The 14,581-nt window shown below is 40.9% G+C and overlaps 1 protein-coding gene across 1 annotated transcript in view; it reads left to right on the top strand.

The window, feature by feature from the left end:
- The window catches only part of MALSU1 (mitochondrial assembly of ribosomal large subunit 1), an 83,113-nt gene that overhangs the window by 65,712 nt on the left and 2,820 nt on the right, over positions 1-14,581 (top strand). Inside the window, exons 2-3 of the mRNA XM_069211529.1 lie at positions 2,858-3,036; positions 3,436-3,517. Coding sequence (XP_069067630.1) covers positions 2,858-3,036; positions 3,436-3,517 — 261 coding nt within the window. The remainder of the gene's footprint in view (positions 1-2,857; positions 3,037-3,435; positions 3,518-14,581) is intronic.

The following is a 14,581-nucleotide window of genomic DNA, read 5'->3' as shown; positions in this document are numbered from 1 at the left end:
AGGATCTCCAGGGACACTGCAGTTGATCTTCAGTGGTGTAGTGTGGACGGCAACCTGATACCAGGGAAACAGTTTTACCCACCACCTCCGGTGACCACAGTGGTAACGTATGCTTCAACTTTTGGGTGGGGAGCGCATCTGGGGGATCTGGAGAGCATGGGTCTTAGGTCCCCAGAAAAACAGATGTTTCAAATCAATCTGATCAAATTACGGGCAATGCATCTGGCTCTGAAGGCCTTCCTTCCTTCCATTCGAGGTCAGTAGGTAAACACTGACAGACAACACTACTGTGATGTGGTGCATCAACAAACAGGAAGGGGTAGGGTTGTATCTTCTCTGCAGAGAGGCTCTACGACCATGGTCCTGGGAACAGGCCCATCGGATTTGCATAGTAGAAACCCATTTGGCCGGAGTTCTAAACATAAGTGCAGACAGTCTCAGCTGGCACTTTTCAGCCAACCACAAGTGGCGACTCCTTCTGGAGGTTGTTCTTCACGTCTTCCACTTATGAGGAACACCTCAGATAGACCTGTTTGCCACTTGCGAGAACGCGCACTGCCTGTTGTTCTGCAGCCTCCAGTATCCGATACAGGAAGCACCTGGGGGAAGTGTTTCAGTTAGACTGGAGCAGCCAGTTGCTTTACGCGTTTCCCCCCATACCCTTGATTCCCTCGGGTCTGAGGAAGATTTGCCAAGACCAGGGCCAAGTCATGTAAATAGTCCTGGATTGGCCAAGAAGGGTGTAGTACACAGACCTAGGTCATCTCTTACTGTGCCTTCCGCTCCATCACCCTCAAAGGGCAGACCACCTCTCTGTCGCAGGGGTGGGTTCCACACCCCCACCTCCAGAGTCTGCACCTACATGCCTGGAGATTGAATGGGGCAACCTGAATTCCTTGTCTCTTCCTTCTGATGTGATGGATGTTATTCTATTGGCCAGGCAACACTCTACCAAAACTATCTATGCTGGTAGATGGGCCAAGTTTTGTCAAATGGTGTGAAGAGCAACGTGTGGGCGCTTTAAAGACCTAGTTATCCAATGTTTTGAAATGTGCCCTTTCCTTAGCACAACAAGGTTGTGCAGTTGCGACAGTGAAGGGCTATTTGTCTGCACTGTCAGCATATTAGTTTGCCTGACTAACCCTCCTTGTTTAAGTCCCCTTTAGTTTTAAGGTTTCTTAAAGGTTTGACATTCATCATGCCTCAGTGGGATTTAAATCTGGTTTTAACATGCCTGATGAGTACTCCGTTTGAACCTTTTACATAGTTGGCAGTTGAGGCTCCTTACGATAAAGACTGTTTTTCTAGTGGCGATCACATCGGCTAGACGTTTTAGCAAGGTGCAAGCTCTGACTGTTAAACCCCTGTTTACCACTTTTCATGCCAACAATGCGGTTCTGAGAAACAGGACGGTTTCCCTGCCAAAGTTACTGACTCCTCTTCATTTAGGGCAGTCCATCACCCTTCTGACCTTTTACCCTTCTCCCCATCCCTCTAAGAAGGAGGAAGGGCTGCATCGTCTGGATCCAAAGAGAACGTTGAGCTTCTTCATGGACAGGACAAGTGAATTTAGAACGGACGATCAGCTGTTCATGGGCTACATAGGCAAGATGAAGGGCAAAAATATGCTATGCTTTGGCAATGAAAGAACCTCCCGAGGGTATAGGAGCTCATTCGACCAGAGCTATGTCTGCCACATCGGTCTGGCTACAGATGTTCCTGTTGCTGATATTTGCAAGGAGGAGACTTGGGCTTCCCTCTATACTTTCGCAAAGCATTACTGCTTTAACTCAGAAGTGAGGAGGGACAGTCATTTTGCCTGTTCTGTTTTGCAGGACTTATTGGTATAAGCTAATGGGCACCAACCTCAGAGTGCGTGACTGCTTTAGAACTCTACTCAAAAGGTGAGGAATCCACAGGTAGATGTATCCATCAGAATAACAAGTTACTTACCTTTGGCATGCTTTTTCTGGTGGCTACATTATCTACCTGTGGATTCCTCACTGACCCATCCGCCTCCCCGTTGCTTGTCTAGATATACCAAGAAGGAAAATGTTTATTTATATGGTATATTTTGGAAACATATATACAGGATGCAGGTTTGTATATAAATGTATATAAATCTTTGAGTTCGCACATGCTGTGCTTGTGATGTTGCTGTTCACCCGTTCGCCTTGAAGGCATGGAAAAAAGTGGGTGAAACTGACGTCAGCACACCGGCGAGGACTTCTTATGGCTCCAATTATGTCGGACGGCGTCGCCTGCAGGGCCGTTCACTTATAACATCCCCGTCAACATGTAGAACTATAGAAAAGTTTCTGTCGAGTGCAGTGCTGCGCAGTGAGATATTCAAAAGGTGAGGTATCCACAGGTAAGTACCTTATCCACCAGAAAAAGCGTTACCGAAGGTAAGTAACTTGCCCTTTAAGTCCTTTATCAATTTACCTGAGCTTGCTTACACTATCTTTTTTGAGATTTTAACAACTGAGCGCAAGGGTATATGGTCTCCTCTTACACTTCTTAGATGTATTACTTGACCGCTCCTTCAATTAAACGTGGAGACTCGTGGGGGCTCTGAGACCATCTCAGTCCAAGTACCAAGCTTCTTAGGCAAGGGGCATGATAAATGGTCTAAGTAATAGTATTAGGTGATCTTTACAACTTCACTGATTTGGAAACCACCCTGTCCACTTATAATGACACTTAAACATAACCTTATCCCAAAAGCCTGTAGCCTGTGTCTTATCACAGGATCAGGACACTCATTCTATTCTATTCTTAGAAACCTCTGAACCTCGTTGGTTTTATTCACAACAGAAAATAAACTTTTATTTATTTGTTTCTCTTTTTATTGCAGGTCCATTACTCCCGAAGTTTAACATTGATGTTCTTGTGTCTCTTCTAAGACAAGAAAATGCAAAAGACATATGTGTCATCAAAGTGCCTTTGGAACTGAGATACACAGATTATTTTGTAATTGCAAGTGCCTCGTCAACCAGACATCTGCAAGCAATGGCTCAGTATGCTTTGAAAGTGGTAAGTTGTCACTTCTTACTCCTAATTGGTCACGGCTTCTATAATTATAATTTTATATGAACTTATGTAACATAGAACCCAGTGCGCAACAACAAATTTTTTATACTAATTTACGCATATCATTAAGCACAGTAATGTTACGTTGTTGAGAACTTGGAATAGATTTGAATTTTTGAAAAAGAAAAAAATATATAAAAAATGAACATTATCATTTTAAATAATCTTTCCAAAGCAAACACTAAAACGTGAATTTCCATACCTGTGTCAACTGTATGTATATATCTTTTTTCTAAGACTTTAAGGTGTTACAATTTTCATACCCTTCATGGTGGGTATGCATAATTCGTAAGTCCTATTGTGGTTCAGTGGAAATCTAACATGTTGCTGCTCACATTTCAGTACAAGCATTTGAAGGAGAAGAAGGATCCACAAGTCCAGATTGAAGGAAAAGATACGGATGACTGGATGTGCATAGATTTTGGTAATTTCTTTCACAAAAATGTATTACTGCGGGGTTTAGTTGACTAATTGAGGCTTACACCTTGTTGCTTTTAATTATTTGTTTTCACAGAAAAGGTTTTGGGACAACCTTCTCCAAAAATGCCACCTTCTTCAAACATGTTATTCAACCCTCTTATAGCAACGGGGGATATTTGACCTCTTCTATACTGACCTAAGGGTACTAAATGATTCTCATCTATTAACTTCCTTTCCTGTTCCTATCACAATACATATTCCTAATAACAATGACTCTTCCTTCAAAAGATGGACTCTGCAATATGTAAAAATTCTCACTACAAGGCCTCTTTAGCCCTAAAATAAACCATCTTAACTTTCAAACCATAAGTGTCTGATTCCAAAACTACAGCATCAGAATTGTGACTGCAGTAAATTAATTTGCCCCATTACTACTGAAAACGTTACAGAATAGATGACAATACTTTTGGTATTCTGGACTGATCTGCCAATTACGAAGAATGATCAAGAATGTAAATAATTAATGTCTGAAACCCTAAATGTTCAAAACGTACATAAAATTAAAGAAGTTGAGAAAAAACATCAAGCATTCTATTCTATCTGCTTAGTCCAACTTCATCCAAGATCAAATCAATACACCACACAATGGTATCCAAACTATCTTCTGGTATATTGAAAAATGTTGTAAACCCAGAGAGCAATCCAGTGTCTTTCCCTTAGTGGTAAATGTAAGGAATTCATCCCAGGACATGAGCCATTGGTTAAAAAAATTCATTTCAGACTTCTCAGAATGAAGTTCCTCCACAGAAGACGGAAATTATCTGGGACACTTTCATATCCCTCAGCAAAGATTAACTCTGTCAGCGTTAACAGCTTAACAGCTCCGACAAACAAAACACTACCTTGACTCTCTACAAGCCAATGTCATCCGAGGCAATTTGTCTGTTTTTGTAATCCACCACATGTGGTCTTATCAGTACTTCATATCTGAAGGCACTTTCCTAGACTTAAAAAATTGGCAGTCACTATTTTCTTAAAAAAACATCTTCCAATTACTGTTAATTCCTCAAAAAGATGATTCCAACCAGCTGAAAGCATCACAGCTGAAGAACTTCTTTTGGCAGAATATCAAACCATTTTCTGTTTTGGCAGTTCTTTGGGAGGTTTTAGTGGCATATGTTATTACACAAACTGCCCTTTTCGAAATTTCGAAATGTTCTTATCCACAGTCCTTTATTCAATTTTTTTCAGTATCCATGCAGTCCAATTTCATTTTCTCATTTTTAGGTCAAGCCACAGAGCCATGTTGTATACACTTTGTGGGCTTGCATCCGCCCATTGCTTTTTATTTGTTACTTGGGTTGGCCTTCCAAAGTGCTTGCTTGCTAGTGGTCAATCCTTGCTCTTTGTCCCTCCTTGTCATTTGTTTCCTCTCATGGAGCAATGCTGAACTACAGGTATCTTTCCACTTTGATGCTTATCTGTTCTTTTGCAGCACTATTGTTTTCTTAGTTTCCTGCTCTTGTGCAGAGAATCTTCCCTTTTGGTGGGTTTGTCATTAGGAGCGCCTGTCTTTTCACTTGCTACAGCGCTGTTGTAAACAGGACTGGAAAACATTCTTATCTCACCATATTTGCAGAGCAGTCGGAGGATATCAAATGTCAGATTGCAGCCTCACCTTTGCCAGTCCATGACATACAGTACTCCAGGAAGGGCTCTCCCAAGCTCCTCAGCCCTCTTCTCCCTTGTTGCTCGATGCCCAGTGGCTCCACTCACTCCTATTCCTCCATAGCTTCTGGGGGCCTGCAGACAGGCCTGCAGACAAACAGACAGACATACACACACTCTCTCTTTCTCTTTCTCGGACTTCAGTGCTCCTTTGTCTGGCTGCTGATCTCCTTACTATCCTCTCCCTGTCTCTCAGAGCTTTCCTCATGCTCCGCTTCAGGAAACCCAAATGTTCTTCCGTGTCTAAAGGGAAGGACTGCTGTGTGAATTTGTATGTGTGCACGCGCTTAACTTATTTTCTATTCATTTGAAAAGTAAATGAATGCAAAGGCAGGTGAGAATTCATCGCCAATTCAAATATTGTTGTCGAGCGACCTTTCAGCACTTCTATTTTAATTCAAGCAGAAGTACAAGTATGAATAATCAAACTGGATGAGGCTAGTTGAAAAGAAAAAAAAATGTTGTACATTTTCAAAGGGCTATTGATGCCCAGTGGCTGAAAAAAATGACATTATTCCCTTTAATTTGCATTCCGCCCCTTCCTTTCATGAGAGATGTGATGGCGATTTTGAGTAAAAGATTGTGTGTTTGTGGTGTTCTGGTTCCAGACGGGGTGGCAGGGACATTGTGGTTCAATGGTGGCCTTTGGTCTGGGCTTGGGTGCTGTTTCTCACTCCTGGTGGCACAATGCACAAGTTTTTACAGTGCAACAGATATCTTTGTTTTATCCCAAAGTCACTATGTGCACTGTCAACCAGTACTAAGTGTCTTAGTGCTTCGACAGTGTTAGTAAGTGCTATAAAATTACTCTTACCTTAGCCATGTTAATTCAGCGGATTGCTGTATCGTTATACTTGTCATTGTTTAAGTCCGAACAGCATTCTTAAACTGCATGTGCATTTTCCTTTACCATGTTCCGAACGATATCCACAAAAGAAGCTTGCAAATGTAAACATCTGTCATGACCTGAGATTAATGAAGAAGAGGTGATGGTCTCTAAAAGCCTTTAGTCCAGCAAAGTATGGTGCATATTTCTTTTTGATGTGTTTATATAGTGCTGAGAATTGCCTTTTAGTCCCTTCAAGGTACAAATGTCAGACATAGAAAACATTTGTGACCGAGGTGACATTTTTAAACTGAGTACATGAATTGACCGACTCTGTGTTCTTGGTCAAAGTGCCTTATTCCCTTAGCCAACCATGACTCCAAGTAGTAAGTGCAGTGTAGAATAGCTTAAAATGTAAGTTGAGTTCAGTTAAACGTCAGTGAGTTGCTTTTTTTTTTGTGTGGACATTTTATACCACAGGGCTTACAGTTGACGTGGTCATGTCCCCTTTTTGCCAAAAACGCCACATATTGGCAAAGCACTGAATACCAAATGGTATTTGTTGTGGAGCTGTGTGTGAGTAACAACTGCAATTGCAGAACGTAGATAGTCAAAAGAATGTAGTGTATATTGACACTTAATTACCGACCATGCTAATTCTTTTGAAAACAGGGCCTAGTTCACTCTGGCATGTTTGCCGCCAGGGTGAGTGCTAGTGCAGCTGGACTGCTGCCTGTTTGTTGTGGGATCTGGGGTTTATTTTCTGAGGCAATTAAGCCCACCCTTCTCACACTCAATGACTTAAAAGTAATAAAGCACAGAGACCATTTTTTAGGTTGCAGTAAAGACACTTTGGGGGCATTCAGAAAACTGACCTAGGAATGCATTCCACTTGCTGCTTGCCCTTGGCTTTGTGGTTTGTAAATCACATATTCTTGCTTTTTTTGTTGGCTTTATTTGTTTTAGGCTGTCAAGCTCGAGTGTGTGCCTTCCCATATCTAAACATAATTCACAATATCCTTCTGCAGATTCCACACCTTGATCTCACGCATTACTTTGTTACAGATACACTACTTGTACATTCCAGGAAATCCTTAAGGGCAAAGTGAAAGCATTTGTTGTTCTTTTAAGCATACACTTATGTACACGATTTTCAGTTTCTTTTGATTCTCCTTTCAATGTTTCCTTCTTGCTTGAACCCATCCATACATTCTTTTTATTTTTCACTTTGATCATTTTTTTTATCTGTTTTAATTATTTCCCCCAACCTTCATGACCTTTTTCTTCATGACTCTACTCCACCCAAAACAGACTCTTAAAAGATTGTTACGTACAAAACACGAACCTTTCTTGCAAGTGTGCTGCAATTTTTTATTTTTCACTATTTTGCCCCATCATGTACACGGATTGCATTGTTTTCAAAACACTGCCTTTCGTTTAGGAAAAAAATTGCATTTGCAAGCATACTTTTAGAGTTCTTTATTGTAAAGCTCTTCAGTCCCTGAAGGCACAGCACCCAAGGTAATGTCCTACATGGCTATGCAGTTACAAGGTCCAAAGGTGAGACCTGTTGGCTTTGCCAATGCTTGTTGAGAGCATATATATCCAAAAAATGTTTTGGAGCCATCCCCTTTAACAAGGCTGCTCAGTCTCCACCTGCTTACACCTATCTCCCATCACATAAGCTTACACCCTCCACATTCCATGAGGGCATTGCTGCATTCTCCTAAATTATAAAATGTTAAGCGAATGCTGCAATGCTCTCATGGAATGTGGAGGGTGTACGCTTATGTGAAGCGTGAACCCTCCGCATTCCAGGATGGTATTGCAGTACTTTCATAAAATTATATAATTTGAAGAGAATGCGGCCATGCCATCCTGGAATGTGGCGGGTGTAAGCTTACGTGATGAGTCAGGTGGAAGCAACTGGAGTTTGAGCAGCCTTTTCTTATTTTTTTAAACAGCCTACACAAGTTTCGGGACCATTCCTTTTCTCAAGGCTGCTTAGTCTCCAACTGCTTCCACCTGAGTCCCATCACATAAAAAACGAGAAAATGACTGTAATGAAACTGAAATAATTTGAAAAAAAAGAACTTTTGGAAAAGTTGTTTGTGTGTTAACATGATTAAGACCTCCTAAGTGATTGTTAGACATCCAGTTAACTCCATAGGGCTGGGTGCTGGAGGTAAACGCCCTTGCCACAATGTCCTGACTTTTTCTTAGGAGTGGGCCACTTTCTGCTTTGGTTTCAGAAACATTCTGAATACACTGATTGATTTACAGTGCATCTTGGACCAAGGAGACACTTGCCATCTTGTTCTTTGAGACTGTTTGTAGGCCTTTTAACACGTTTCATCATAGTAGGTTCATTGAACAAAGGGGCCTCACATGACCTTTCAGAGCAAGATACTGAATTGGCTTTCCTCTTACCAGTGGTGAATACTGGGAATCACACCTCAGGAAAACCTGCAATGCCTTGTGCTGTCTCAATTCCAGCCTTTGCCTTTGTCTTGTTTAGTTTTTACATGAAACACCTAAATCTGTTCATAGATTGTACAGCATCTCCATATCCAAGTATGCAATGAACACTTAATTGTCCCTAAACACATTGGTAATTAAAGAGTTTACCATCCTACACGTCTACTCGGAAAGATTTCTGAACTGGGTGTCACAAAATCTGAGCATGCTATTCCACCAAAAAAACAGACCATGATACTTTTCTACCATTGTTTTATAATTTCCTTCCAGTTTTTCAGTCTGGTCAAAAATGTTTTTGATACAGTTTAATGTAATTTTTTCCCCATGGTATTTCACTCTGGTTCATTTGGCCTCTGATGTAATTTAATGTATGGAGAGTTACATTAAGGTGCCATGATACTTCACTGTCCTGGAGCACTGTATAAAACAGATAAATCTACGCTATGCTGGATTTCTATAACCAATATGAGTCCTTCAAAAGTTAGAAAATTTATCTCAGTCCTGGTAGTAATCCTACAGAAGTGAAGTTTTGAGTGTTTTTTCTTTTTAACTTAGCCTTCGCAAATTAGTCTCTATGTCAAAACAGGTCGAGGTGGGATCCTGATAGATGTTGAAAAATATACAAAACTCTCCTACCATCTTAGTCAAAGCTATCACAGCCACATCCTGGTAATGGTTGTCTTTCTGAATGACCTCAAGGCCTCCCATATCAAATCTATTCTGAAGAAAGAAGTGTGTGGCCTGTTAGACCCATCCAATTGTCAAACAATATGCAATGTCATATTTTAGCTAATTGTTGAAAAGATCAGCTTTCTACCAAATTTCGGCAAAGTGAAAGGTTGTGTTTCTGATTACGAAACTGGATTATGTCTTCTTTGTGGAATATTAGCTTCCTTGAGTATCACCTTAGATGAGCTCAAAACTAGTGTTGATATTGCTGCTGGACTGCTCCTCGGATCCACCCGAGTAGTTCATCCACCACCGATCCCAGAATGCAAAGCAGAAACCTTGCTCATAATTGGATAGATTTACAGGACTAAAAGTCGCAGAATGCAAAGTAAAACTCCCCCTCTGTATGATCTGTGCACGCATGGACCTAGGTACATTGAAAACTCTGCACCTTTTAACACTGCATCAGCCTACATTGTTATAGAGACTAAATAACATAGAAATGCATGATACTTTTATTGGCGGGGCTTTCTCCTACTTCAGACCGATCACAAATCTTTACCCTTCTAAACGTCTCATCTGCTCTTTTCTCCTGCTTAGCCGGAGTGCCACAAAATAGTACGATCGCCCTAATCCTCTGTGACATGTCGATCCTCAAACAGACATCAGGCATCATTAGAGGCACCATTTGGCTGCAAGAATTCTATCCACACAAATGAGGAATTTGTGAATTATTTTATGCTCCAACCTCTCGTTTCTAGCACAAGTAAGTCGGGTTACCAAAGAAACATTGTATGTCGTGTGATCCCCAATTTGCATCTTATCTCACCTAGGTTTCACTCAGAGAGTGCAGCCCTTGGTGCGTGTGTGTCTACACTATTCCAGTGGTCTTTACCACAGAGCCAGTCGTACTTTATTCCATAAGAACCATAACACAGAAGCTAGGCAACTCTTACCCTACCCTACCTGACCAGGGCCTTAAATTATTATAGTGGCTTTCTGTCACTATAAATACAACTTTTAAAACTGTGCATCACACATAAAGCAGTCCCTGAGACCAGGCCACTCTTCCTTTGTTGTAAACTTTGCAACTGCTGCCAAACTAGGATGCACTGATCTAAATTGGCCATGCTTTCGCTCCTTTTCTTTAGAAAGTGTCAGACTGGCATGAAGTCGATCTCTTTCCAGACAGCTTAGCCCTGTAATTCACTTCCTAATTTAAAAAGCATCAGCCATCTTTAATTTCAGAGTGAAGTAAAAATCTAGCTTTGAAATAGGTCATTTGTAGGAAAATTGCATATACCTGTTAGCCCGGCAACCACCTATTTTCACCCCTATACTAGCCACCTCACACTTAGCATAAATACAGATTGGCAGTGATATGGCTGGGAGATGTCTCCAATGCTCCTATACTAACTAGATCTATAACTTCTCACAAAGACCACACTACAAACCACAAATCTTCTGACTGTGCACATAAAACATGCTTTCCAGTTATCAGATTCAATTACATCTCTTTGCAGCCTTGACAGAGGTATGAAGCTCTTTGTAACTGCTGCAATAAAATATTGTGCAAACTCACGGGTTGTAATTTTTCGGTTTAGATGCACCAGTTAAAATGAAAGCAATGAATTAAACAATTTTCAAAGGTTGAAAAGGGTTGTATTAGTGGTCCTGGAAACTATCAATGTTCACAAAACAGACCAATGGGCATTCCAGTGGGTAGAAAAAGAAATAGCAAATTGTGTTTTGTTGAAAAAGTCCTGTGTTAACTCAAGTTTAATAAAGAATTGTTTATAGGTGGTTCTTATGCAAATGATTCCACACTAACCTGTTCTTTCTGGATCCCAACAACAAATTATATTTGATTAAGTGTGTAGATAAACAGACCATATTGCAAAAATGAAAATATATTTTCTCATTGAGATCCTGCTGTTGGAGCCTCTCATAATCAAACTTGGGATGAGCTATTTATAAGATTACATTTCTGAGAATTTAAAATCATGATTCCTGACAAAAATGTGCACTGAAGTAAAAATTTAACCAGGGTGTCTTAGAATAGCACACAGCGTTAGAATTCACTTAAAATCTGGTTCCCATTTGGCTGCTTTGACTTTTGGATTAAAAACCTTTTATTTGTTTCAGTTTATTGATATCACATACAGTCGCCTACAGTTATTGAGTTGGTGAGGCAGCAGTAGTCACTCTCTCAAAATGTCTGCAGACATAACCCTAACATCGAACCCTTTCCCAATTTTAAACCCCATGCCCTCTCTTACTCCTCTGTCCACATGGTCAGGGCTGACAACGCAGAATATGTGGCAGTGTGAGAAATTACCAATAGAAGAGGCTGGGGTGTACTCAAGGTGACATCACAGTAAGTTAATCACTGAACGCATCATGTCCTGTCAGTTTGTGATCTCATCTGGCACTACTGGCAAAGCCTTTAAATATCTAATGCAAAAAGACTGGGGTGGCATGATGGGCAAGAGCATGATGGATTAGGATGTGACCCGAGCGATTGCCAGTGGCTGAAATTAATTCAAGCATTCCATCCGTCACCTTGTTTTTTTTTTTTTTTTTTTGCATTTGCCGCCCTTAGTGTGTGGGATATGCCCAGACATGGGTCCTGGGCTCACTGTGCCACTGGATGCAAGCTAGCCTGGCTGATGAGGGGTGTGATACCCCTCAACCAGTCCCAGAATGCTTGTTTCCTGTCCAGGGAGGACCTGGCCTGACAGTTCGGGCTGGACTGTTGCTAGTCATAGCAGGGTCGAGACTGATTTGCATATGGCGGAGTCCAAATTGAAGTGCTGTGTTGGGCAAAAAAAGATGGACTGGGATGCGGCTGTGGGATTGCCAGTGGCTGAGATGAATTCAAACATTCCATCCATCACCTTATTGTTTTTGCTTTAAATATCTAAGGCTTAACATTTCTGTGTTACAAGATATTTCCTGAGTGAGTCTGGATCGGGAGGGGGGGGGGAAGGGGCCTCCATGTTCTCTGCAGGGGGCCCCCCCATCCAGTTTTGTTACACCACTGATTGCCACAGTAGTTCCTCGCACTGAACAAAACTACTTTGTGTGCCAATATACTCCTTGTGGAAGAGCAGAATGCGATCACTCACAGTAAAGCCAGCCGATAGAGAGAGAAATGGAAGTTTAATAAAACAAAATGTCTTTCTTAATGCCAGACCTAATTACGAGCCCAATTTTTAAATAGTCACAGAAGTGCACCCATGGGATATGTCTTTGAATTAGTGGCTTTCATTAATTCACAAGAACTTACAGAAGTTGACCAGGAAATTATATTCCTAGAAAATATTTGTGAACTGTATTTTAACACAAGCAAATATGCATGTTTAGATTTGGTCATGTGAAAATCTATTGAGCATTTACAAGTTCACTTTAACTCCAACCACTTTTTTCACAACCCTGGAAGGACTTCTATTCTGCCATTGTCAGGAGTAAATTTCCAACCTTTCTCATTAGGGGAAAAGATTAGCGAAAATCTGGTAAAAATCCTTAAAACATGCAAGTTAGTAGGTTTGCAGACTCAAAGGCATTCCAGCCCTGGAACTGTTGCTTACTGCTTCCTCCAGATCTGTGGAAAGGTGGCAAAATAAGGAAAATGCTATCCTAGGGATTGAAATTGTCAGCATTCAAACCCTACTATAGTAGTATCCCTGGCATAATCAGAGAGCCTATTATCAGAGCTCTTACATAATGAGATTGCTGCCATAATTAGTCGCCATACTACCTTGCACCAAAGGTACAAGTAGATGTTTTCACAGGACAAGTAGATCTAAGAAGCAACCTGTCCCAGGGACAAGAGGACATTTTATTAAATTCCACACCCTGGACGTTTGAATGACAGTAGATACTAGCTTGGTGCCTGAAAGCTGAGGTAGCTGGAATAATTTTTATAGTATTTTATTGATGCATATGTAGGTTAGCTTGAAATATACACTTACATGTTTCACACATCTGTTTTTCTCTGTGGAGGAAACTCTTCTCTTATAACTCGATGGCACTTGAGGGTGCTTCCTATCCATTCTCACCCTGTAGACATTTTCCACTCCTTTTGTATGCTCTGGCCAGACACAGCTTTAGAGGTTTGCTTGAGCTCATGTAATTGCAGAAGAAAACAAGCATTTGCAATGCAGCGGGTCTTTCATTTGCTCAAGTTAGAGATATTAGGGTTGTTAACTCCTAACTGGACTTTTCTTGCCACATAAATTGAAAGCAAAAAAACAAGCCTGACGCGCTATGTAAAACCCAGCGCGAATGCGCTGCGTGGAAAATACAAAAGATAAAGTAGTGCAGAAACCAGGCTGAAAATCTGGAGCCTCGTACGTTTTCAGTAGTTTACCGGTACTGTGGGGCGGGCTAAACACTGGAAGAGGCATGACGTATGCATGCCTTTCACTAATGAAATCAAGCGGATTTTGAAAGGCAAACCCCACAAACCAATGAAGGTGACAACCGTGACATGGGTGTGGTTAAAAGCCCAAAGAGAGATTACAACAGGGACGGATCACCTGTGCGCTCGACCCTAAAAATCAGAAAGCAGAACAAACGATGAGCTTTCATTCCACCCCTTTGATAATTATTTTTGTGGACATTTGTTTGAGCATTAGCTGTTAGCCTGCTTATGAAGTAGTTCCATTGCTCATAACTGATAGATACATTGTTTATGTTGACGCTTTGACAAATAGTTAAGGAAATGGCTTTACATGGTTTATTTGCATGACAAATACATTACAGACTGATTTTAAATTGTGAAATTTTCGATACATAAAACAGGAAGAGGTTTTAGGTTATGACTTCTCGGACATATACAATAGGAAGGGGTTTCCCATTGTGAATTCTGTGACAAATGCAATAAGGAGGGATTTTACATTGTGACAAACCCCATAGGAAGGGGCTTTACATTATTTCATCCTGAGAGGCATTCTTAAAGAGATATCTAGTTCAGATGAGAATAGAATAATCTGGTTTTCATTGTCTATTTGTATTTTTTGTAGTTGTGTGTAAATTAAAGCACCTCCTCTTTTCAAAAGTAAAAGCATTGAGGGATTTTGATGTATTAGGTGTTATTGTTTATTTGTGGAGTTCTGAATTGCTAAACCACACCACCAGAGTAAGAATTGTCTCTCTATCCTGAGGATCAGTGGTAAAGTGGTGTACTTTGTGCCCCACTTGGGTCTGCTGGTAAAGTGGCCTCAGAGCACAATTGGAGGCCAGTAACTTGTTGTAGCTATAAGATCCCCTGAACCAGTTCCTGCGTTTCCCGCATGAACTGCAACTGAAGTGCACTGTTATTGCCCATTGAGTCAAAGTTACTGTCTTCTCCCCAGCACCTCC

Source organism: Pleurodeles waltl, chromosome 10 (genome assembly GCF_031143425.1).
Source record: "Pleurodeles waltl isolate 20211129_DDA chromosome 10, aPleWal1.hap1.20221129, whole genome shotgun sequence".
Taxonomy (NCBI): domain Eukaryota; kingdom Metazoa; phylum Chordata; class Amphibia; order Caudata; family Salamandridae; genus Pleurodeles; species Pleurodeles waltl.
The sequence above is the reverse complement of the archived record's forward strand: the minus strand, read 5'-3'. Positions and strand labels throughout refer to the sequence as shown.